Source organism: Scyliorhinus torazame, chromosome X (assembly GCF_047496885.1).
Source record: "Scyliorhinus torazame isolate Kashiwa2021f chromosome X, sScyTor2.1, whole genome shotgun sequence".
Taxonomy (NCBI): Eukaryota; Metazoa; Chordata; class Chondrichthyes; order Carcharhiniformes; family Scyliorhinidae; genus Scyliorhinus; species Scyliorhinus torazame.
In genome coordinates, this window is record NC_092738.1 from 40,362,974 (window position 1) to 40,389,025 (window position 26,052).

At 56.0% G+C, this 26,052-nt stretch overlaps 1 protein-coding gene across 2 annotated transcripts in view; it reads left to right on the forward strand.

Annotated features, from left to right (window-relative positions):
- LOC140405353 (beta-1,4 N-acetylgalactosaminyltransferase 1-like) overlaps positions 1 to 26,052 on the forward strand; it is a 192,161-nt gene that overhangs the window by 58,712 nt on the left and 107,397 nt on the right. For both annotated transcript variants that reach the window (XM_072493659.1, XM_072493660.1), the window contains one exon: positions 8,739 to 8,948. In XM_072493659.1, the coding sequence (XP_072349760.1) occupies positions 8,740 to 8,948 (209 nt within the window). In that variant the 5' untranslated portion in view covers position 8,739. The remainder of the gene's footprint in view (positions 1 to 8,738; positions 8,949 to 26,052) is intronic.

A 26,052-nucleotide genomic window follows, 5' to 3' on the forward strand; every position in this document is an offset into this window, starting at 1 on the left:
CTCTCTCTCTCGCTCTGTCTCTCTCTCTCTGTCTCTCTCTCTCTCTGTCTCTCTCTCTCTCTCTCTCTCTGTCTCTCTCTCTCTGTCTCTCTCTCTCTGTCTCTCTCTCTCTGTCTCTCTCTCTGGCTCTCTCTCTGGCTCTCTCTCTGTCTCTTTCTGTCTCTCTCTCTGTCTCTTTCTGTCTCTCTCTCTCTCTGTCTGTCTCTGTCTCTCTCGCTCTGTCTCTCTCTCTCTCTCTCTGTCTCTTGTGGTGATATGCATCACTGTAAATACACAAGGGATTAATGGTTTTTTTTTGCACTGAGTGCTGAATTTGGTGCTTTATGAGTGCTATAGTAAGAGTTTGGTGACCGAGGGAGTATAAGGCTTCATTTTTATCTAAAGTTTAGTCTTTCTTTTATTTAGTTAATTAACTTAAAAGTTGCTGTTTGGTTTAGAAGAAGGTGAATTTTCAATAAGCTTTAAACAGGCTTCTACTTGTAGGCACTTGCAGCTGGAGCTTGTTAATTAGTTAATTGGATTAGGCCAGTTTTCAGAGGCGAGATTCACAGTATAAAAGTGATCCCCTACAGTGCAGACTTTGTTTGCACTGAGTGCTGAATTTGGTGCATTTGAGTGCGATAGTGAGAGTTTGGTGACTGAGGGAGTGCTGAATTTGGTGCATTTTGAGTGCGATAGTGAGAGTTTGGTGACCGAGGGAGTGCTGAATTTGGTGCATTTGAGTGCAAGAGTAAGAGTTTGGTGACCGAGGGAGTGCTGAATTTGGTGCTTTTTGAGTGCTATAGTAAGAGTTTGGTGACCGAGGGAGTTAGGTGAGGAGGGAGTAAGGTGCTCCTTTCATTTTGTTTCTGACATTTCCGCAAAGAGTGAGAAGAGAGCCAGGAGTTTACAGGAAGTGTAGCTGACTGGGAGCAGAGTCGGAGGGCGGAGGTCCAGTTGGTCCACAGGGCAGCTATATTCTGTAAGGTAAGAGGGGATGGAGGCTAGGCCAGTTGCATGCTCCTCCTGTAGGATGTGGGTGGTGAGGGATACCACTGGTGTCCCCGCTGACTATACCTGCGGGAAGTGCACCCAACTTCAGCTCCTCAAAGACCGTGTTAGGGAACTGGAGCTGAAGCTGGATGAACTTCGGATCATCCGGGAGGCAGAGGGGGTGATTGAGAAGAGTTACAGGGAGGTAACCACACCCAAGGTACAGGACAAGAATAGCTGGGTTACATTCAGGGGGAAAAAAACAAACAGGCAGACAGTGCAGGGATCCCTCGTGGCCGTTCCCCTTCAAAACAAGTATACCATTTTGGATGCTGTTGGGGGGGGAGGACCTACCGGGGGAAGGCCCTAGCGGCCAGGTCTCTGGCACTGAGTCTGGCTCTGGGACTCAGAAGGGAAGGGGGGAGAATAGAAAAGCAATAGTTGTAGGAGATTCAATGGTTAGGGGAATAGATAGGAGATTCTGTGGTCGCGAGCGAGACTCCCGGAAGGTATGTTGCCTCCCGGGTGCGAGGGCCAGGGATGTCTCGGATCGTGTCTTCAGGATCCTTAAGGGGGAGGGTGAGCAGCCAGAAGTCGTGGTGCACATTGGTACCAACGACATGGGTAGGAAAAGGGGTGTGGAGGTAATAAACAAGTTTAGGGAGTTAGGCTGGAAGTTAAAAGCCAGGACAGACAGAGTTGTCATCTCTGGTTTGTTGCCGGTGCCACATGATAGCGAGGCTAGGAATAGGGAGAGAGTGCAGTTGAACACGTGGCTGCAGGAATGGTGTAGGAGGGAGGGCTTCAGGTATTTGGATAATTGGAGCGCATTCTGGGGAAGGTGGGACCTGTACAAGCAGGACGGGTTGCATCTGAACCAGAGGGGCACCAATATCCTGGGAGGGAGGTTTGCTAGTACTCTTCGGGAGGGTTTAAACTAATTTGGCAGGGGAATGGGAACCGGATTTGTAGTCCAGCAACTAAGGTAGCCGATATTCAGGACGCCAAAGCGTGTAATGAGGTAGTGGGGAAGGGAACACTGACAAAGGAGAGTACTTGCAGGCACGGAGATGGGTTGAAGTGTGTATACCTCAACGCAAGAAGCATCAGGAATAAGGTGGGTGACTTAAGGCATGGATCGGTACTTGGGACTACGATGTGATGGCCATCACGGAAACTTGGATAGAAGAGGGGCAGAAATGGTTGTTGGAGGTCCCTGGTTATCGATGTTTCAATAAGATTAGGGAGGGTGGTAAAAGAGGTGGGGGGGTGGCATTATTAATTAGAGATAGTATAACAGCTGCAGAAAGGCAGTTCGAGGAGTATCACCCTATTGAGGTAGCATGGGTTGAAGTCAGAAATAGGAAAGGAGCAGTCACCTTGTTAGGAGTTTTCTATAGGCCCCCCAATAGTAGCAGAGATGTGGAGGAACAGATTGGGAAACAGATTTTGGAAAGGTGCAGAAGTCATAGGGTAGTAGTCATGGGCGACTTTAACTTCCCAAATATTGAGTGGAAACTCTTTAGATCAAATAGTTTGGATGGGGTGGTGTTTGTGCAGTGTGTCCAGGAAGCTTTTCTAACACAGTATGTAGATTGTCCGACCAGAGGAGGGGCAATATTGGATTTAGTACTGGGTAATGAACCAGGGCAAGTGATAGATTTGTTAGTGGGGGAGCATTTTGGAGATAGTGACCACAATTCTGTGACTTTCACTTTAGTAATGGAGAGGGATAGGTACGTGCAACAGGGCAAGGTTTACAATTGGGGGAAGGGTAAATACGATGTTGTCAGACAAGAATTGAAGTGCATAAGTTGGGAATATAGGCTGTCAGGGAAGGACACAAGTGAAATGTGGAACTTGTTCAAGGAACAGGTACTACGTGTCCTTGATATGTATGTCCCTGTCAGGCAGGGAAGAGATGGTCGAGTGAGGGAACCATGGTTGACAAGAGAGGTTGAATGTCTTGTTAAGAGGAAAAAGGAGACTTATGTAAGGCTGAGGAAACCAGGTTCAGACAGGGCATTGGAGGGATACAAGATAGCCAGGAGGGAACTGAAGAAAGGGATTAGGAGAGCTAAGAGAGGGCATGAACAATCTTTGGCGGGTAGGATCAAGGAAAACCCCAAGGCCTTTTACACATATGTGAGAAATATGAGAATGACTAGAGCGAGGGTAGGTCCGATCAAGGACAGTAGCGGGAGATTGTGTATTGAGTCTGAAGAGATAGGAGAGGTCTTGAACGAGTACTTTTCTTCTGTATTTTCAAATGAGAGGGGCGATATTGTTGGAGAGGACAGTGTGAAACAGATTGGTAAGCTCGAGGAAATACTTGTTAGGAAGGAAGATGTGTTGGGCATTTTGAAAAACCTGAGGATAGACAAGTCCCCCGGGCCTGACGGGATCTATCCAAGGATTCTATGGGAAGCAAGAGATGAAATTGCAGAGCCATTGGCAATGATCTTTTCGTCCTCACTGTCAACAGGGGTGGTACCAGGGGATTGGAGAGTGACGAATGTCGTGCCCCTGTTCAAAAAAGGGACTAGGGATAACTCTGGGAATTACAGGCCAGTTAGTCTTACTTCGGTGGTAGGCAAAGTAATGGAAAGGGTACTGAAGGATAGGATTTCTGAGCATCTGGAAAGACACTGCTTGATTAGGGATAGTCAGCACGGATTTGTGAGGGGTAGGTCTTCCCTTACAAGTCTTATTGAATTCTTTGAGGAGGTGACCAAGCATGTGGATGAAGGTAAAGCAGTGGATGTAGTGTACATGGATTTTAGTAAGGCATTTGATAAGGTTCCCCATGGTAGGCTTATGCAGAAAGTAAGGAGGCATGGGATAGTGGGAAATTTGGCCAGTTGGATAACGAACTGGCTAACCGATAGAAGTCAGAGAGTGGTGGTGGATGGTAAATATTCAGCCTGGATCCCAGTTGCCAGTGGCGTACCGCAGGGATCAGTTCTGGGTCCTCTGCTGTTTGTGATTTTCATTAATGACTTGGATGAGGGAGTTGAAGGGTGGGTCAGTAAATTTGCAGACGATACGAAGATTGGTGGAGTTGTGGATAGTGAGGAGGGCTGTTGTCGGCTGAAAAGAGACATAGATAGGATGCAGAGCTGGGCTGAGAAGTGGCAGATGGAGTTTAACCCTGAAAAGTGTGAGGTTGTCCATTTTGGAAGGACAAATATGAATGCGGAATACAGGGTTAACAGTAGAGTTCTTGGCAATGTGGAGGAGCAGAGAGATCTTGGGGTCTATGTTCATACATCTTTGAAAGTTGCCACTCAAGTGGATAGAGCTGTGAAGAAGGCCTATGGTGTGCTCGTGTTCATTAACAGAGGGATTGAATTTAAGAGCCGTGAGGTGATGATGCAGCTGTACAAAACTTCGGTAAGGCCACATTTGGAGTACTGTGTACAGTTCTGGTCGCCTCATTTTAGGAAGGATGTGGAAGCTTTGGAAAAGGTGCAAAGAAGATTTACGAGGATGTTGCCTGGAATGGAGAGTAGGTCTTACGAGGAAAGGTTGAGGGTGCTAGGCCTTTTCTCATTAGAACGGAGAAGGATGAGGGGCGACTTGATAGAGGTTTATAAGATGATCAGGGGAATAGATAGAGTAGACAGTCAGAGACTTTTTCCCCGGGTGGAACAAACCATTACAAGGGGACATAAATTTAAGGTGAAAGGTGGAAGATTTTGGAGGGATATCAGAGGTAGGTTCTTTACCCAGAGAGTAGTGGGGGCATGGAATGCACTGCCTGTGGAAGTAGTTGAGTCGGAAACATTAGGGACCTTCAAGCAGCTATTGGATAGGTACATGGATTACGGTAAAATGATATAGTGTAGATTTATTTGTTCTTTCGGGCAGCACGGTAGCATTGTGGATAGCACAATTGCTTCACAGCTCCAGGGTCCCAGGTTCGATTCCGGCTTGGGTCACTGTCTGTGCGGAGTCTGCACGTCCTCCCCGTGTCTGCGTGGGTTTCCTCCGGGTGCTCCGGTTTCCTCCCACAGTCCAAAGATGTGCAGGTTGGGTGAATTGGCCAATGATAAATTGCCCTTGGTGTTGGGTGGAGGTGTTGAGTTTGGGTAGGGTGCTCTTTCCAAGAGCCGGTGCAGACTCGGGGGGGGGGGGGGGGGCGAATGGCCTCCTTCTGCACTGTAAATTCAATGATAATCTATGATTAATCTAGGACAAAGGTTCGGCACAACATCGTGGGCCGAAGGGCCTGTTCTGTGCTGTATTTTCTGTGTTCTATGTTCTATGTAAATACACTGCAACTAAGTAACCACTAGAGGGAGCACCTGAGATGTCATGACAAGGAGACATACAGCTGATGAACACATAGAACACCCAGAGGTGACACTACCACAAGGGGGCATTACACAACCCATATATAAGGACAGGCCACACATGCTCTGTCTCTTTCCACAGCCGACACTTAAGAGAGCAGGACAGGGGCAGATCAGAAGCATCACACCCACCACGTGGCTTAGAGCAGACTGGTTAGTTAGACTGAGATACTATAGCAAGATTAGCAGGAGAGTCGAACTCATAGAGAACTATGCTAATGGTTCAATAAATCACACTGAACTTACTTCAAAGTCTGGAGTATCTTTTGGTCAAAGCTGCATTGAGTTACAGCCTGTGTTATCCCAGAGTACATAACACAATGTGGTACCAGTAGTGCCTATTGAATCTATATAGTTCAACTCAGCAAGATCCGTGACTACCAGCAACAGCACCCAGGCAAGATGATCGAGATTCCGGTTCCTCAGCAGCTCAGGTACCCCGGCAATCTCAGTGCCAACTGGTGTGTGTTCAGGCAGAGATTTGAGATTTACATGGTAGCATCCGACCCAGATGGCGTGGCCGATGCAGAGAAGATAGATCTTCTACTCACCATTGCGGGTGAAAGTGCAACAGAAATCTTCAACTCCTTCCTGTACTCCAAAGGGCAGGACCAGAGAGACTTGCAGACAGTCCTGGACAAGTTTGAAAACTACTGCGAGGTGAACACAACAGAAATCGGCAAAGCTGGCACCTATTCTCACCACGAGGCAAAGGTAGGCTTGCAACAGAACCAAACGGCAATTTTGATTGGCAGCCATCTTGCGCAAGGAGCCGCACATGTGCAGTTCCCCAGAAGACGCAAACCGGCGAAAGTGTTTTGCGCATGCGCGAGAAGCCGCGCAGTTGCGAAAAGAGCGCACAGTGAAGGAAAAGCGATCTGCGCATGCGCAATCCATTCCTACGCTCTACGTCACAAGCGCATGACGTCAGAGGCCCCCGGACCACGCCCACTTAAAGGGGAAATGTCCGACAATAGTTAAAATATTTTTTAAAGCCAGAAAACACAATTCTTTCACCTGGAACGACAGCACAATGCCTGAACCTTGACCAGTCGCTGAAAGTAACCTCCGCAGAACCCTGCAACAAGCAGTTAGCACCGCCCTAAGAGATGATTTAGTCCTTGAAGACTACGACTCAGACGATGATTTCATCATTCGACGTGGCAACCTCAGTACCAAATCCGAACCGCAACAAGATGTGTTGCACATTGAACCATCCGACACAGTCATGGACGAGTTCTTCGGATTTGAGGATCCTCAGCCCAGCATAGACGACATCCCGACCATGAGTACAGGGTTCTGCTGCAGCCTGACGCCAAGAGACCGCTGCGCACAGATCGACTCCACAGCGAGACCACTGCACGACTCCACACAGGGAACGATGCCAGACTCTACAGAGGGAGTGACACAAGCCTCCAGAGCGAGCTCGTGGACAGACTCCACGATAGAAGGAACGCAGGACTCCAGAGCGCAGTCCTTGCATGAACAAGACCATGAGAGTCTAGCAACCTCCTCTGAGCAACCAGCAGCAGTCGATGCAGGTCTGCCACGCTCAGGTGAACAACAGAAAGACTCTGACAGTCTACCACGCTCAAGTGCACAGCAAAAAGACTATTTATGACAGGGCTCATTTAAATATCCTGATACCGTATTCACCCGGTGCCCGAGGGTCAACGGCCGTGCCTGCGAGGCGTCAACCGGGCACGTTTAGCACTGGTTTCCACAATTGTGGACCAGGCATTATGGCACCTTCAGGGGGGGGGGTCTCGCAGGGATGGTTGGGGCAAGGTAGTACCCTGGCATTCCTGCTGGCACCCAGGCACCCTGGCAGTGCCATCTGGACATCTGGCAATGCCAACTTGTCACTGCCAGGGTGCCTTGTTGGCACTGCCAGGATGCTAGTGGTGGTTCCAGGTTGGCACTGCCAAGGTTCGGAGATTGTGAGCCATTCCCATGAAAGGGGGGGGCGGGGTTTGAAGGGGCCTCAGACAGGTTGAGGGTGGGGGTTGGTGAAGGGGTGGTCCTGAAAGCGGATGGGGGCGGGGGGGGGGGGGGGGGGCTTGAAATGGGGGATGTAGAAATCAGGGCAACCTTTCAAAATGGCGGCCCGGCCTGTGAGGAGCCGATTCTGCTGGTGAATTCAGCTCCCAGTGCAGGAACACCTGTGGCCTTGACAGGGAGAAACTGTCCGAGGCCCAAAGAAACAGCAAAGTGCCGTTGAATAGCAGTGTCAATGCCGGCACTCCAGCCATTGAGAAACACCTCCTCTGAGCCGCCTCCAACCCATTTACAACCTTCCTTGAATAAGGAGACCAAAACTGCTCACAGTAATACAGATGTGGTCCCACCAATGTCCTGGAAAAGTGAAGCATCACATCCTTACTTTCATGTTCGATTCCTCTCACAATAAAGGATCGAATTCCATTAACCTTCTTAAATACCTGCTGCACCTGCATACTAACCTTTTGTGGCCTCGGAATTCTGCAGCAATTCTCCATTTACAAAATACTCTGCTTTTTTATTCTTCCTGCCCAAATGAACATTTTCTAATGTTATATAACTGCCCTCATTTTTATTGCCGCTTCGCTTTCCAGTCTTGGCCAGAGCAACTCTAAACAATGGCTTCTCTTCCTATCCCCACAACATTACTTTGCATCTTCCAATGCTCTACTCTTGCCCTTCCTCTCATGCCAGTCCTTGGTAATGTTGTCTGGAGACTTGAGATCAGATTCAACATGTATGCTTGCCTCTACACCACCTCTCTTGATCCCTCTGTCTTGTCAGACTCTTTGGTCCATATCCAGTTTTCGATAGGCCATAAATTTCTCCATGTCAATGCTGGGAAAACCAAAACCGCCAATTTCTGCCCCCACCAACCACAAACTCTGTACCCTTGGCACTGACCACACCCTCCTTTCCAGTCATTGGCTCAGGTTGAATCCAACGGAGTCCTACTAAGTGCCAAGTTTCTGTTTCCAACACCGATATCCCCTCCTTGATAAAAACATCAGCTGCTGCAACATTATCTTTGCTCCAGGTCTGGCTGATACACTCCTCCGTGCCTATGTCACCTTCAGACTTGACTATTCCAACACTCTCCACGTTAGCGTTCCACCTTCCACCTTCTGTAAATGTCAGCTCGCCCTAGACTCTGATGACCATATCCCGTAATAAATCCCCTTCACTTTAGCCTTTGTTGACCAGGCCCGATGCTCTGAAATGACCTCCCTCCATCCTTCTGCTTTCCGAGGCTTCCAGCTCCTTTAGCTTGGGATCCATTTTGTCCTGGTCACACCTCTTATGAAGTGCCATTCGACATGAAAGATGCTGCAGAAAGGGGGTTGGACGGGTTTACAAATGTTTCTGGGAGGAATTGGGGTCATTTCACGTGTTCCCCTTCACATTTTGCAGGATGCGTGCAGTTAAGAAGAAGTCCTGCTGCTTGGGCTTGATGTGTCTGCTCCTGGTAATATTCATCCTGTATTGTAAGCAGCCTGGCTATATTGTGGATATTAGCTACAAATCCGAGAGGATTCCAAGGAACCTACTTGAATATGGATTGGAGAAGCCTGGCGGGCAATTCTCCCACATCCCACACAAAGTGAAAAACACTGTTCTTCGGTAAGTTTCTCCTTTCTAACGAGGTAATAATGTAACTGGCAAGTCTGTCAATTTAATAAAAAAAAACAAATTCTCCTCATTCTACAATGTTTTAAGGTGCAAGAGAAAAAGACTTGGAGCACAGTAAATGCCCGTCCGCAGCGAGATCCCAGAATCCGCAGCGAGATCCCAGAATCCGCAGCGAGATCCCAGAATCCGCAGCGAGATCCCAGAATCCGCAGCGAGATCCCAGAATCCGCAGCGAGATCCCACCATCCGCAGCGAGATCCCAGAATCCGCAGCGAGATCCCACCATCCGCAGCGAGATCCCACCATCCGCAGCGAGATCCCACCATCCGCAGCGAGATCCCACCATCCGCAGCGAGATCCCACCATCCGCAGCGAGATCCCACCATCCGCAGCGAGATCCCACCATCCGCAGCGAGATCCCACCATCCGCAGCGAGATCCCACCATCCGCAGCGAGATCCCACCATCCGCAGCGAGATCCCACCATCCGCAGCGAGATCCCACCATCCGCAGCGAGATCCCACCATCCGCAGCGAGATCCCACCATCCGCAGCGAGATCCCACCATCCGCAGCGAGATCCCACCATCCGCAGCGAGATCCCACCATCCGCAGCGAGATCCCACCATCCGCAGCGAGATCCCACGATTCGCAGCGAGATCCCACCATCCGCAGCGAGATCCCACCATCCGCAGCGAGATCCCACCATCCGCAGCGAGATCCCACCATCCGCAGCGAGATCCCACCATCCGCAGCGAGATCCCACCATCCGCAGCGAGATCCCACCATCCGCAGCGAGATCCCACCATCCGCAGCGAGATCCCACCATCCGCAGCGAGATCCCACCATCCGCAGCGAGATCCCACCATCCGCAGCGAGATCCCACCATCCGCAGCGAGATCCCACCATCCGCAGCGAGATCCCACCATCCGCAGCGAGATCCCACCATCCGCAGCGAGATCCCACCATCCGCAGCGAGATCCCACGATTCGCAGCGAGATCCCACAATCCGCCATTGGCCAGATCATCGTTTTTACTGACTCTGGTTTGAGGGTTAAATATTCAACAGGACTCTGGGGATCCTGCCCCTGGCTCTTTGTCAAAATGTTTACCCCTGCACGCGAAGGACAGCACATCCACCTGGGCAGCACTGTCTCAGCACTCCACTGGAGTACCTGTCTTGATTTTTATGCTCAAGGACAGGCTGACAGGGCTGCCCGACCTTTAGGTTGCCCCTCATTCTCCCGATGGTTTTGCAGTTTATTCATTTTACAGGGTCTTTAACATAAGAAAAATGTGCCAAGATACCCGGAGACATTATACAGCAAGGTTTGACACCAAACCACGTATTCAGCTCAGGTGATCTAAACCTTGGTCAAAGAGGTCAGTTTTAAGGTGTGTCGGAAAGGAGGAAAGAGAGATAGAGAAAGCGGAGAGGTTTAGGAGTACAATTCAGAGCTTGGGGCCCAGGTAGTTGAAAGTATGTCTCAGAACAAAAAAGCAATTAGAACATAAGAAATAGGAGCAATAGTAGACCGTTCTGCCCCTCCGTTCTGCCCCTCCGTCCTGCCCCTCCGTCCCGCCCCTCCGTCCCACCCCTCCGTCCCACCCCTCCGTCCCGCCCCTCCGTCCCGCCCCTCCGTCCCGCCCCTCCGTCCCGCCCCTCCGTCCCGCCCCTCCGTCCCGCCCCTCCGTCCCGCCCCTCCGTCCCGCCCCTCCGTCCCGCCCCTCCGTCCCGCCCCTCCGCCCCGCCCCTCCGTCCCGCCCCTCCGTCCCGCCCCTCCGTCCCGCCCCTCCGTCCCGCCCCTCCGTTCATTTCTATTTATAAAATGTTTTTTATTGGGTTTTTGAACGTAGCGGCCAGGATTCTCCGAACCTCGCCGGGTCAGAGAATCGGCCGGGGCGTGGGAAATTCCCGCCACGCCACACCGACAGCGGGCCGCCGATTCTCCGGTCGCCGGAGGATTGGCGGCAATTGCGCCCGTGTGGTCCCGTGGCGTCGGTCAGGGGCTGCTGGAATAGAACCCCGCGGCAATTCTCTGTGAGTGACCGTCCGAACTCCCACCGGCGTGGTTTACATCTGGGGCCACCCGGCGGGAGCTCGGACCCGCGAACGCGGTGGCGGTCCTGGTGGGGGGCAGGCGGAATCTGACTCCGGGGTCGGGGGGGGGGGGGGGCCTCAGCGGTGGCCAGGCTCGCGATCGGGGGCCACCGATGGGCGGCCCACCGCAACCTGCGGGCGACCTACCTTCCTCCGTGCGCTCTGCGTGGGCCGCTGTGTGGCTCCGTCATGTCGGCGGCACCCGTGCTGAGGTGGGCCGCCGCGCGCACGCGTGGACCCACGTCCGGCCACCGTGTACATGCGCGGCCGTGCTGTCCGTACAGCAGGGACCCCGCCAGCAGCCAGAGCTGTGTGACCCACGTTTGAGGAAAAAGTCTGGAGTGATTCTCACCCGTTTTCCGGCAGGCGTGGGGCCTTAGTTCCCAAAAGGGGGAATTCCGGCCAGTATATTTGCAGCTATGTACACAGAATGGAATATATTTTTTAAAAATTATGTCCACCAGCTCACAAACAGCAACTCTGTACAGTTAGCAATATTACGTTGAACAAATAAATAGACACATGTTTCACAGCTCCAGTTCGATTCCGGCTTGGGTCACTCTCTGTGCGGAGTCTGCATGGGCCGGGTTACTGGGTTATGGGGTTAGGGTGGAGGTGTTGACCTTGGGTAGGGTGCTCTTTCCAAGAGCCCGTGCAGACTCAATGGGCCGAATGGCCTCCTTCTGCACTGTAAATTCTAAGATAATTCCATGTTTGTGTGTGTGTGTGGGGGGGAGAACTGGGGAGGTATATATACACATTTGGGTGCCGGAGAGACAATTACAGTAGTTATGTCCAATCCAGAGAGGGCAGTACGAGAACGGATCTGATGTTGATGCTGTTACTTGCTTCTCCCGGACGGTTTTCGCTGCCGTTGTCGTCTCGCGTTCACCTCCGCTTCGGACGTTCGTCCCGTCTTTCACCCGTATTTTCTTGCTCTCTGTTACTGTATTTGCCGAGTTTGTTGTCATTTCCCGTGCCCTCCTTCCAGCTCTCATTCCCTCCCCCCCCCCCCCCCCTCTCTCTGGTTCCCCTCTATTGTTCCCTGTCTCTTCCCTCTTCCCCTGTCCCTTCTGCCCCTCTCCCCTTCTCCTGTGCTTCGCCTTTTTTTTCTCTTAGGTTTAGCTGCTTTCCCCCCCCCCCCCCCGCCCCGGTCTATCCCTCCCCCCCCGCCCCGGTCTATCCCTCCCTCCCCCGCCTCGGCTACTCTCCCCTGTTTCGTGGCTACCTGGCTATTCTTCCGCTTGTCCGTTGGCCACAAACAGGTCCCGGAACAATTGGGTGAATGGCTCCCACGTTCTGTGGAAGCCGTCGTCTGACCCTCGGACGGCGAATTTGATTTTCTCCATTTGGAGAGATTCCGAGAGGTCGGACAGTCAGTCTGCAGCTTTGGGTGGTGCTGACCACCAGCCAGTCTGCAGCTTTGGGTGGTGCTGCTGAGCGCGAGCCAGTCTGCAGCTTTGGGTGCTGCTGCTGACCGCCAGCCAGTCTGCAGCTTTGGGTGGTGCTGCTGACCGCCAGCCAGTCCGCAGCTTTGGGTGGTGCTGCTGACCGCCAGCCAGTCTGCAGCTTTGGGTGGTGCTGCTGACCGCCAGCCAGTCTGCAGCTTTGGGTGCTGCTGACCGCCAGCCAGTCTGCAGCTTTGGGTGGTGCTGCTGACCGCCAGCCAGTCTGCAGCTTTGGGTGGTGCTGACCGCCAGCCAGTCCGCAGCTTTGGGTGGTGCTGCTGACCGCCAGCCAGTCTGCAGCTTTGGGTGGTGCTGCTGACCGCCAGCCAGTCCGCAGCTTTGGGTGGTGCTGCTGACCGCCAGCCAGTCTGCAGCTTTGGGTGGTGCTGACCGCCAGCCAGTCTGCAGCTTTGGGTGGTGCTGCTGACCGCCAGCCAGTCCGCAGCTTTGGGTGGTGCTGACCGCCAACCAGTCTGCAGCTTTGGGTGGTGCTGCTGACCGCCAGCCAGTCTGCAGCTTTGGGTGGTGCTGCTGACCGCCAGCCAGTCTGCAGCTTTGGGTGGTGCTGACCGCCAGCCAGTCTGCAGCTTTGGGTGGTGCTGCTGACCGCCGGCCAGTCTGCAGCTTTGGGTGGTGCTGACCGCCAGCCAGTCCGCAGCTTTGGGTGGTGCTGACCGCCAGCCAGTCTGCAGCTTTGGGTGGTGCTGCTGACCGCCGGCCAGTCTGCAGCTTTGGGTGCTGCTGACCGCCAGCCAGTCTGCAGCTTTGGGTGGTGCTGACCGCCAGCCAGTCTGCAGCTTTGGGTGGTGCTGCTGACCGCCGGCCAGTCTGCAGCTTTGGGTGGTGCTGACCGCCAGCCAGTCCGCAGCTTTGGGTGGTGCTGACCGCCAGCCAGTCTGCAGCTTTGGGTGCTGCTGCTGACCGCCAGCCAGTCCGCAGCTTTGGGTGGTGCTGACCGCCAGCCAGTCTGCAGCTTTGGGTGCTGCTGACCGCCAGCCAGTCCGCAGCTTTGGGTGGTGCTGACCGCCAGCCAGTCTGCAGCTTTGGGTGGTGCTGACCGCCAGCCAGTCTGCAGCTTTGGGTGGTGCTGACCGCCAGCCAGTCTGCAGCTTTGGGTGCTGCTGACCGCCAGCCAGTCGGCAGCTTTGGGGGCTGCTGACCGCCAGCCAGTCCGCAGCTTTGGGTGGTGCTGACCGCCAGCCAGTCTGCAGCTTTGGGTGCTGCTGACCGCCAGCCAGTCCGCAGCTTTGGGTGCTGCTGACCGCCAGCCAGTCCGCAGCTTTGGGTGGTGCTGCTGACCGCCAGCCAGTCTGCAGCTTTGGGTGGTGCTGACCGCCAGCCAGTCTGCAGCTTTGGGTGGTGCTGACCGCCAGCCAGTCTGCAGCTTTGGGTGCTGCTGACCGCCAGCCAGTCTGCAGCTTTGGGTGGTGCTGACCGCCAGCCAGTCTGCAGCTTTGGGTGGTGGTGCTGACCGCCAGCCAGTCTGCAGCTTTGGGTGGCGCTGACCGCCAGCCAGTCTGCAGCTTTGGGTGGTGCTGACCGCCAGCCTGTCTGCAGCTTTGGGTGGTGCTGACCGCCAGCCAGTCTGCAGCTTTGGGTGCTGCTGACCGCCAGCCAGTCTGCAGCTTTGGGTGGTGCTGCTGACCGCCAGCCAGTCTGCAGCTTTGGGTGGTGCTGCTGACCGCCAGCCAGTCTGCAGCTTTGGGTGCTGCTGACCGCCAGCCAGTCCGCAGCTTTGGGGGGGGGGGGCTGCTGACCGCCAGCCAGTCTGCAGCTTTGGGTGCTGCTGACCGCCAGCCAGTCTGCAGCTTTGGGTGGTGCTGCTGACCGCCAGCCAGTCTGCAGCTTTGGGTGCTGCTGACCGCCAGCCAGTCTGCAGCTTTGGGTGGTGCTGACCGCCAGCCAGTCTGCAGCTTTGGGTGGTGCTGACCGCCAGCCAGTCTGCAGCTTTGGGTGGTGCTGCTGACCGCCAGCCAGTCTGCAGCTTTGGGTGGTGCTGCTGACCGCCAGCCAGTCCGCAGCTTTGGGTGCTGCTGACCGCCAGCCAGTCTGCAGCTTTGGGTGGTGCTGACCGCCAGCCAGTCTGCAGCTTGGGGTGGTGCTGCTGACCGCCAGCCAGTCTGCAGCTTTGGGTGGTGCTGCTGACCTCCAGCCAGTCTGCAGCTTTGGGTGCTGCTGACCGCCAGCCAGTCTGCAGCTTTGGGTGGTGCTGCTGACCGCCAGCCAGTCTGCAGCTTTGGGTGCTGCTGACCGCCAGCCAGTCTGCAGCTTTGGGTGGTGCTGCTGACCGCCAGCCAGTCTGCAGCTTTGGGCGGTGCTGACCGCCAGCCAGTCTGCAGCTTTGGGTGCTGCTGACCGCCAGCCAGTCTGCAGCTTTGGGCGGTGCTGACCGCCAGCCAGTCTGCAGCTTTGGGTGGTGCTGCTGACCGCCAGCCAGTCTGCAGCTTTGGGTGCTGCTGACCGCCAGCCAGTCTGCAGCTTTGGGGGGGGGGCTGCTGACCGCCAGCCAGTCTGCAGCTTTGGGTGGTGCTGCTGACCGCCAGCCAGTCTGCAGCTTTGGGTGGTGCTGCTGACCGCCAGCCAGTCTGCAGCTTTGGGTGCTGCTGACCGCCAGCCAGTCTGCAGCTTTGGGCGGTGCTGACCGCCAGCCAGTCTGCAGCTTTGGGTGGTGCTGACCGCCAGCCAGTCTGCAGCTTTGGGTGCTGCTGACCGCCAGCCAGTCTGCAGCTTTGGGTGGTGCTGACCGCCAGCCAGTCCGCAGCTTTGGGTGGTGCTGACCGCCAGCCAGTCTGCAGCTTTGGGTGCTGCTGCTGACCGCCAGCCAGTCTGCAGCTTTGGGGGGGGGGCTGCTGACCGCCAGCCAGTCTGCAGCTTTGGGTGGTGCTGACCGCCAGCCAGTCCGCAGCTTTGGGGGGGGTGCTGACCGCCAGCCAGTCTGCAGCTTTGGGCGGTGCTGACCGCCAGCCAGTCTGCAGCTTTGGGTGCTGCTGCTGACCGCCAGCCAGTCTGCAGCTTTGGGTGGTGCTGCTGACCGCCAGCCAGTCTGCAGCTTTGGGTGGTGCTGACCGCCAGCCAGTCCGCAGCTTTGGGTGGTGCTGCTGACCGCCAGCCAGTCTGCAGCTTTGGGTGCTGCTGACCGCCAGCCAGTCCGCAGCTTTGGGCGGTGCTGACCGCCAGCCAGTCTGCAGCTTTGGGTGGTGCTGCTGACCGCCAGCCAGTCTGCAGCTTTGGGTGGTGCTGCTGACCGCCAGCCAGTCTGCAGCTTTGGGTGCTGCTGACCGCGAGCCAGTCTGCAGCTTTGGGTGGTGCTGCTGACCGCCAGCCAGTCTGCAGCTTTGGGTGCTGCTGACCGCCAGCCAGTCTGCAGCTTTGGGTGGTGCTGACCGCCAGCCAGTCTGCAGCTTTGGGTGCTGCTGACCGCCAGCCAGTCTGCAGCTTTGGGTGGTGCTGACCACCAGCCAGTCTGCAGCTTTGGGTGGTGCTGACCGCCAGCCAGTCTGCAGCTTTGGGTGGTGCTGACCGCCAGCCAGTCTGCAGCTTTGGGTGCTGCTGACCGCCAGCCAGTCCGCAGCTTTGGGGGGGGGGGCTGCTGACCGCCAGCCAGTCTGCAGCTTTGGGTGGTGCTGCTGACCGCCAGCCAGTCTGCAGCTTTGGGTGGTGCTGACCGCCAGCCAGTCTGCAGCTTTGGGTGCTGCTGACCGCCAGCCAGTCTGCAGCTTTGGGTGCTGCTGACCGCCAGCCAGTCTACAGCTTTGGGAGGTGCTGCTGACCGCCAGCCAGTCCGCAGCTTTGGGTGGTGCTGACCGCCAGCCAGTCTACAGCTTTGGGCGGTACTGCTGACCGCCAGCCAGTCTGCAGCTTTGGGTGCTGCTGACCGCCAGCCAGTCTGCAGCTTTGGGTGGTGCTGACCGCCAGCCAGTCTACAGCTTTGGGAGGTGCTGCTGACCGCCAGCCAGTCTGCAGCTTTGGGGGGGGGGCTGCTGACCGCCAGCCAGTCTGCAGCTTTGGGCGATGCTGACCTCCAGCCAGTCTGCAGCTTTGGGTGGTGCTGACCGCCAGCCAGTCTGCAGCTTTGGGTGCTGCTGACCGCCAGCCAGTCTGCAGCTTTGGGTGGTGCTGCTGACCGCCAGCCAGTCTGCAGCTTTGGGTGGTGCTGCTGACCCCCAGCCAGTCTGCAGCTTTGGGTGGTGCTGCTGACCGCCAGCCAGTCTGCAGCTTTGGGTGGTGCTGACCGCCAGCCAGTCTGCAGCTTTGGGTGCTGCTGACCGCCAACCAGTCTGCAGCTTTGGGTGCTGCTGACCGCCAGCCAGTCCGCAGCTTTGGGTGCTGCTGACCGCCAGCCAGTCCGCAGCTTTGGGTGCTGCTGACCGCCAGCCAGTCTGCAGCTTTGGGTGGTGCTGACCGCCAGCCAGTCTGCAGCTTTGGGTGGTGCTGCTGACCGCCAGCCAGTCTGCAGCTTTGGGCGGTGCTGACCGCCAGCCAGTCTGCAGCTTTGGGTGGTGCTGCTGACCGCCAGCCAGTCCGCAGCTTTGGGTGGTGCTGACCGCCAGCCAGTCCGCAGCTTTGGGTGGTGCTGACCGCCAGCCAGTCTGCAGCTTTGGGTGGTGCTGCTGACCGCCAGCCAGTCTGCAGCTTTGGGCGGTGCTGCTGACCGCCAGCCAGTCTGCAGCTTTGGGTGCTGCTGACCGCCAGCCAGTCTGCAGCTTTGGGTGGTGCTGACCGCCAGCCAGTCCGCAGCTTTGGGTGCTGCTGACCGCCAGCCAGTCTGCAGCTTTGGGTGCTGCTGACCGCCAGCCAGTCTGCAGCTTTGGGTGGTGCTGACCGCCAGCCAGTCTGCAGCTTTGGGTGGTGCTGCTGACCGCCAGCCAGTCTGCAGCTTTGGGTGGTGCTGACCACCAGCCAGTCTGCAGCTTTGGGTGGTGCTGACCGCCAGCCAGTCTGCAGCTTTGGGTGCTGCTGACCGCCAGCCAGTCCGCAGCTTTGGGTGGTGCTGCTGACCGCCAGCCAGTCTGCAGCTTTGGGTGCTGCTGACCGCCAGCCAGTCTGCAGCTTTGGGTGGTGCTGCTGACCGCCAGCCAGTCTGCAGCTTTGGGTGGTGCTGACCGCCAGCCAGTCTGCAGCTTTGGGTGCTGCTGACCGCCAGCCAGTCTGCAGCTTTGGGTGGAGCTGCTGACCGCCAGCCAGTCCGCAGCTTTGGGTGGAGCTGCTGACCGCCAGCCAGTCCGCAGCTTTGGGTGCTGCTGACCGCCAGCCAGTCTGCAGCTTTGGGCGGGGCTGCTGACCGCCAGCCAGTCTGCAGCTTTGGGTGCTGCTGACCGCCAGCCAGTCTGCAGCTTTGGGTGGTGCTGACCGCCAGCCAGTCTGCAGCTTTGGGTGGTGCTGCTGACCGCCAGCCAGTCCGCAGCTTTGGGTGGTGCTGCTGACCGCCAGCCAGTCTGCAGCTTTGGGTGGTGCTGACCACCAGCCAGTCTGCAGCTTTGGGTGGTGCTGACCGCCAGCCAGTCTGCAGCTTTGGGTGCTGCTGACCGCCAGCCAGTCCGCAGCTTTGGGTGGTGCTGCTGACCGCCAGCCAGTCTGCAGCTTTGGGTGCTGCTGACCGCCAGCCAGTCTGCAGCTTTGGGTGGTGCTGCTGACCGCCAGCCAGTCTGCAGCTTTGGGTGGTGCTGACCGCCAGCCAGTCTGCAGCTTTGGGTGGTGCTGACCGCCAGCCAGTCTGCAGCTTTGGGCGATGCTGCTGACCGCCAGCCAGTCTGCAGCTTTGGGTGCTGCTGACCGCCAGCCAGTCTGCAGCTTTGGGTGCTGCTGACCGCCAGCCAGTCTGCAGCTTTGGGTGGTGCTGCTGACCGCCAGCCAGTCTGCAGCTTTGGGTGGTGCTGACCGCCAGCCAGTCTGCAGCTTTGGGTGGTGCTGACCGCCAGCCAGTCTGCAGCTTTGGGCGATGCTGCTGACCGCCAGCCAGTCTGCAGCTTTGGGTGCTGCTGACCGCCAGCCAGTCCGCAGCTTTGGGTGGTGCTGACCGCCAGCCAGTCCGCAGCTTTGGGGGGGGGGCTGCTGACCGCCAGCCAGTCTGCAGCTTTGGGTGGTGCTGCTGACCGCCAGCCAGTCTGCAGCTTTGGGTGGTGCTGACCGCCAGCCAGTCTGCAGCTTTGGGTGGTGCTGACCGCCAGCCAGTCCGCAGCTTTGGGTGGTGCTGCTGACCGCCAGCCAGTCCGCAGCTTTGGGTGCTGCTGACCGCCAGCCAGTCTGCAGCTTTGGGTGGTGCTGACCGCCAGCCAGTCTGCAGCTTTGGGTGCTGCTGACCGCCAGCCAGTCTGCAGCTTTGGGCGGTGCTGCTGACCGCCAGCCAGTCCGCAGCTTTGGGTGGTGCTGCTGACCGCCAGCCAGTCTGCAGCTTTGGGGGGTGCTGCTGACCGCCAGCCAGTCTGCAGCTTTGGGTGGTGCTGCTGACCGCCAGCCAGTCCGCAGCTTTGGGGGGGGCTGCTGACCGCCAGCCAGTCTGCAGCTTTGGGCGGTGCTGACCGCCAGCCAGTCTGCAGCTTTGGGTGGTGCTGCTGACCGCCAGCCAGTCTGCAGCTTTGGGCGGTGCTGCTGACCGCCAGCCATTCTGCAGCTTTGGGTGGTGCTGACCGCCAGCCAGTCCGCAGCTTTGGGTGCTGCTGACCGCCAGCCAGTCTGCAGCTTTGGGTGGTGCTGACCGCCAGCCAGTCCGCAGCTTTGGGTGCTGCTGACCGCCAGCCAGTCTGCAGCTTTGGGTGGTGCTGACCGCCAGCCAGTCCGCAGCTTTGGGTGGTGCTGACCGCCAGCCAGTCCGCAGCTTTGGGTGGTGCTGCTGACCGCCAGCCAGTCCGCAGCTTTGGGTGCTGCTGACCGCCAGCCAGTCCGCAGCTTTGGGTGCTGCTGACCGCCAGCCAGTCTGCAGCTTTGGGTGGTGCTGCTGACCGCCAGCCAGTCTGCAGCTTTGGGTGGTGCTGACCGCCAGCCAGTCTGCAGCTTTGGGTGCTGCTGACCGCCAGCCAGTCTGCAGCTTTGGGCGGTGCTGCTGACCGCCAGCCAGTCTGCAGCTTTGGGTGGTGCTGACCGCCAGCCAGTCTGCAGCTTTGGGCGGTGCTGCTGACCGCCAGCCGAACAGGATTCTGTGGCGGGCGATCAGCGAGGCAAAGGCAAGGGCGTCCGCCCTCCTCCCCAGGAATAGATCTGGCTGGTCTGATGCCCCGAAGACCGCCACTTTCGGGCATGGCTCCACCCTCTCCCCCACCACTTTGGACATTGCCTCGAAGAAGGCTGTCCAGTACCCCGCACATCACGGGCAAGACCAGGACATGTGGGTGTGGTTGGCCGGGCGTCCTTGGCACCGCTCACATCTGTCCTCCACCTCCGGGAAGAACCTACTCATACGGGTCCTTGTTAAGTGGGCTCTATGTACCACTTTTAGCTGCGTCAGGCTGAGCCTTGCGTACGTGGAGGTGGAGTTGACCCGATGCAGTGTTTCGCTCCAGAGTCCCCGCCCTATTTCAATCCCCAGATCTTCCTCCCATTTTTTTCTTGCTGCGTCCAGTACGATGTCTGCCCTTTCTATCAGTCGGTCATACATGTCGCTACAGTTTCCTTTATCTCGGATGCTTGTGTCCAGTAATTCTTCCAGTAATGTCCGTCGTGGCCGTTGTGGGTACGTCCCTGTCTCCTTTCGTAGGAAGTTTTTGAGTTGCAGGTACTTTAGCTCGTTCCCCCTGGCTAGCTGGAATTCCTCCGTCAGTTCGTCCAGTGTTGCGATCCTGCCGTCCGTGTATAGGTCCCTGACTTTCAGTGTCCCTCCGTCCTGCCCCCACCTTTTGAAGGTGGCGTCAGTCAGCGCTGGTGTGAACCTATGGATGTTGCAGATGGAGCTTTGTCCGACAATTTGGTCAGGCCAGATTGTTGCCGGAGTTGGTTCCAGGACTGGAGGGTGGCTATCACCACCGGGCTGCTGGGTGGGGATGGGAGTGCTGCCGTGGCGAGGGCCCGGAGGGAGGTCCCCATGCAGGAGGCCCTTCTATGCCCACCCACTCGGCTTCTGGCTCCTTGATCCATCCCCTGATTCGCTCGGCCGTCGCCGCCCAGTGGCTGAATTGTAGGTTTGGGAGGGCTAGCCCCCCCTGGATTTTGTAGGACCTTCTTTGGGATCCTAGCGTCCCCCCCGCCCCACATACGAACGCCATGATTAGTTTGTCTAGTGCTTTGAAAAAGGCCTTGGGGATGTAGATCGGGATGGATCTGAATAGGAAGAGGTACCTGGGCAGCTCGTTCATTTTGATCGTCTGGACTCTCTCCGCGAGTGGGAGTGTGTTCCATCTTTGCAGGTCCTTTTTTACTTCCTCTGTCAGACTGGTGAGGTTACATTTGTGGATCCCTTTCCAGTTGTGGGCTATTTGGATCCCCAGGTAGCGGAATTTGTGTCGGGCTTGTTTAAGCGGCAGTCCCGTTAGGGCTGCTCCCCTTCCTTGTGGGTGTACCGGGAAGATCTCGCTTTTGCTCATGTTGAGTTTGTATCCTGAGAAGGCACCAAACTCTTTCAGGAGCGCGATGATTCCGTCCATGCTGCTCTGTGGATCCGAAATGTAGAGGAGCAGGTCATCTGCACAGAGTCTCACTCTGTGCTCTCTGCCTCCCCTTCGGATCCCCCCCCCCAGCTTTTTGCTGCTCTGAGCGCGATTGCTAATGGTTCGAGCTAGAGCGTGCTCCACCATTCATAAGACCATAAGACATAGGAGCAGAATTAGGCCACTCGGCCCATCGAGTCTGCTCCGCCATTCAATCATGGCTGATATTTTCTCATCCCCATTCTCCTGCCTTCTCCCCGTAACCCCTGATCCCCTTTTTGATCAAGAACCTATCGATCTGAACTGAAACTGAAAATCGCTTATTGTCACAAGTAGGCTTCAAATGAAGTTACTCTGAAAAGCCCCTAGTCGCCACATTCCGGCGCCTGTTCGGGGAGGCTGTTACGGGAATTGAACCGTGCTGCTGGCCTGCCTTGGTCTGCTTTCAAAGCCAGCGATTTAGCCCTGTGCTAAACAGCCCCTGCTCTTTGTCTTAAAGACACTCTGTGATTTGGCCTCCACAGCCTTCTGCGGCAAAGAGTTCCACAGATTCACCAGCCTCTGGCTGAAGAAATTCCTCCTCATCTCTGTTTTAAAGGATCGTCCCTTTAGCCTGAGATTGTGTCCTCTGCTTCTAGTTTTTCCTACAAGTGGAAACATCCTCTCGACGTCCACTCTATCCAGGCCTCGCAGTATCCTGTAAGTTTCAATAAGATCCCCCCTCATCCTCTAAACTCCGAGTACAGACCCAGAGTCCTCAACCGTTCCTCATACGACAAGTTCTTCATTCCAGGGATCATTCTTGTGAATCTCCTCTGGACCCTTTCCAAGGCCAGCACATCCTTCCTTAGATACGGGACCCAAAACTGCTCCCAATACTCCAAATGGGGTCTGACCAGAGCCTTATACAGCCTCAGAAGTACATAGAACATAGAGCAGTACAGGCCCTTCGGCCCTCCATGTTGCGCCGACCTGTGAAACCACTCTAAAGCCCATCTACACTATTCCCTTATCGTCCGTATGTCTATACAATGACCATTTGAATGTCCTTCGTGTTGGCGAGTCCACTACTGTTGCAGGCAGGGCATTCCACGCCCTTACTAGTCCTGAGTAAAGAACCTACCTCTGACATCTGTCCTATATCTATCTCCCCTTGTTCCATATACTGCGCGCATTTAGGTCCAACACCCTCAATCCTGCATTGACCACCTCGCTTTTCACACACTCCTCTGCCATTGACCCTGTACTGTGGCCCTTTTTGATTTTTGACTATGGCTTCTCTGCCTTACACTTTCCCCTTAACTGCTTTTTAAATCTGGCCCTGTTTTAATTCCCTCTGACTTCCTGCGTCGGTTCCCATCCCCCTGCCACATGAATTTAAACCCTCCCCAACAGCTCTAGCAACCGCCCCCCCCCCCCCAAGGACATTGGCTCCAGTTCTGCCCAGGTGCAGACCGTCCGGTTTGTACTGGTCCCATCTCCCCCAGAACCGGTTCCAATGCCCCAGGAATTTGAATCCCTCCCTCTTGCACCATCTCTCGAGCCACGCATTCATCCTATCTATCCTGACATTCCTACTCTTTACTACCTTTGAGGTCCTACTTTTTAGTATAACTCCGAACTCCCTGAATTCAGATTGTAGGATCTCATCCTGTTTTTTACCTATATCGTTGGTGCCTATGTGCACCACGACAGCTGGCTGTTCACCCCCCCCCCCCGCCCCCCAGAATGTCCTGCAGCCGCTGCGAGACATCCTTGACCCTTGCACCAGGGAGGCAACATACCATCCTGGAGTCTCGATTGCGTCCGCAGAACCGCCTGTCTATTCCCCTTACAATTGAGTCCCCTATCACTATAGCCCTGCCATTCTTCTTCCTGCCCAGCTGCGCAGCAGAGCCAGCCACGGTGCCATGAACCTGGCTGCTGCTGCCTTCCCCTGGTGAGCCAACTCCCTCAATATTATCCAAAATGGTATATCTGTTCAAGTATTGTAAACTGTGAGGAGGACAGTGCCGAACTTCAAAATGGACATAGACAAGTTGTTGGAGTGGGCAGATAGGGGGCAGGTGAAGTTCAATGCGGAGAAGTGTGAGGTGATGCATTTTGCTGAAGAACAGGCAGAGACAATATAAAATAAGGGGTCCATCTCTTCAAGGGGTGCAGGACGTGAGTGTAGATGTGTATCGATCATTGAAGGTGACAGGACAGGTGGAGAGAGCAGTTAATAAAGCATAAAGTACACTGGGCTTTATTAATAGGGACACAGAGTACAAGAGCGAGGAGGTTTTACTGAACCTATACAAGACACGAGTTAGACCTCAGCTGGAATACCGTGTATAATGATCCCGGACCAGAACCCAACAGTTGCTAGGATACCAATGGAAACCACAATATTTTATTTTAATTTTGGAAGGTAAGGTAAAGTCGCCACAGTCCCAGATGACCGTGGGCTGCTTTCCCCTTTGAGGGGGAGAGCTGGCTGGTGGTGGTTTAACCTGAGGGTCACCACACCTCAGGGCGAGGGTCAAGGTTGAGAAGGCGGGGCCTTCATGAATAACCTCAGCCGGTGCGGGGTTTGAACCCACGCTGCTGGCCTCGCTCTGCATCAGGAACCAGCTGTCCAGCCCACTGAGCTAAACACACCCGCAAAAAGGTATCTCACACACCCACACTCAGACACACACTCTCACGTCTGTCACACACACACACACACACACACTCACCACTCTGTCACGCACACACAAACTCCCCTCTTTCACACACACACCCCTCTGTCACACACACACACTCCCCTCTCTCACACACACACTCCCATCTCTCTCTCTCACACACTCCCATCTCTCACACACACACACTCCCCTCCCTCACACACACACTCCCCTCTCTCACACAGACTCCCCTCTCTCACACACACACTCCCCTCTCACACACACACTCCGCTCTCTCACACACACACTCCCATCTCTCTCTCTCACACACACACTCCCCTCCCTCACACACACACTCCCCTCTCTCTCACACACACTCCCCTCTCTCACACACACACTCCCCTCTCTCACACACACACTCCCCTCTCTCACACACACTCCCCTCTCACACACACACTCCCCTCTCACACACACACTCCGCTCTCTCACACACACTCACCCCTCTCTCTCACACACACACCCCTCTCTCACACACACACTCCCCTCTCTCACACACACACTCCCCTCTCTCACACACACTCCCCTCTCACACACACACTCCGCTCTCTCACACACACACTCCCCTCTCTCACACACACACTCCCCTCTCTCACACACACACTCCCCTCTCTCACACACACACTCCCCTCTCTCACACACACACTCCCCTCTCTCACACACACTCCCCTCTCTCACACACACACTCTCCTCTCTCACACACACACCCCTCTCTCACACACACACACTCCCCTCTCTCACTCACACTCACCCCTCTCTCTCACAACACATGCACCCCTCTCTCACACACACTCACCCCTCTCTCTCACACACACTCACCCCTCTCTCACACACACACTCCCCTCTCTCTCACACACACCTCTCTCTCTCACACACACCCCTCTCTCTCACACACACACACTCCCCTCTCTCACACACACACTTCCCTCTCTCACACACACACTTCCCTCTCTCACACACACACTCCCCTCTCTCACACACACACCCCTCCCTCTCACACACACCCCTTCTCTCACACACACACTCCCCTCTCTCACACACACTTACTCCTCTCTCACACACACTCACTCCTCTCTCACACACACTCACCCCTCTCTCACACACACACTCCCCTCTCTCACACACACACCCCTCTCTCTCACCCATACTCACCCCTCTCACACACTCACCCCTCTCTCTCTCACACACTCACCCCTCTCTCACACACACAGTCCCCTCTCTCACACACACTCACCCCTCTCTCTCACACACACTCACCCCTCTCTCTCACACACACTCACCCCTCTCTCTCACACACACTCACCCCTCTCTCTCACACTCACTCACCCCTCTCTCACACACACTCACTCCCCTCTCTCACAACACATGCACCCGTCTCTCTCAAACACCCACTCCCCTCTCTCTCACACACTCTCTCACAACACATGCACCCTTCTCTCTCACACACACACTCCCCTCTCTCTCACACACACTCACCCGTCTCTCTCGCACATACACTCACCCCTCTCTCACACACACACCCCTCTCTCACACACACACACTCCCCTCTCTCACACACACACCCCTCTCTCACACACACACACTCCCCCCTCTCTCTCACACACACCCCTCTCTCACACACACTCACCCCTCTCTCTCACACACACTCACCCCTCTCTCACACACACACTCCCCTCTCTCTCACACACACCTCTCTCTCTCACACACACACACTCCCCTCTCTCACACACACACTTCCCTCTCTCACACACACACTTCCCTCTCTCACACACACACTCCCCTCTCTCACACACACACCCCTCCCTCTCACACACACCCCTTCTCTCACACACACACTCCCCTCTCTCACACACACTCACTCCTCTCTCACACACACTCACTCCTCTCTCACACACACTCACCCCTCTCTCACACACACACACCCCTCTCTCACACACACACTCCGCTCTCTCACACACACCCCTTCTCTCACACACACACTCCGCTCTCTCACACACACACTCCCATCTCTCTCTCTCACACACACACTCCCCTCCCTCACACACACACTCCCCTCTCTCTCACACACACTCCCCTCTCTCACACACACACTCCCCTCTCTCACACACACACTCCCCTCTCTCACACACACTCCCCTCTCACACACACACTCCGCTCTCTCACACACACACTCCCCTCTCTCACACACACACTCCCCTCTCTCACACACACACTCCCCTCTCTCACACACACACTCCCCTCTCTCACACACACACTCCCCTCTCTCAC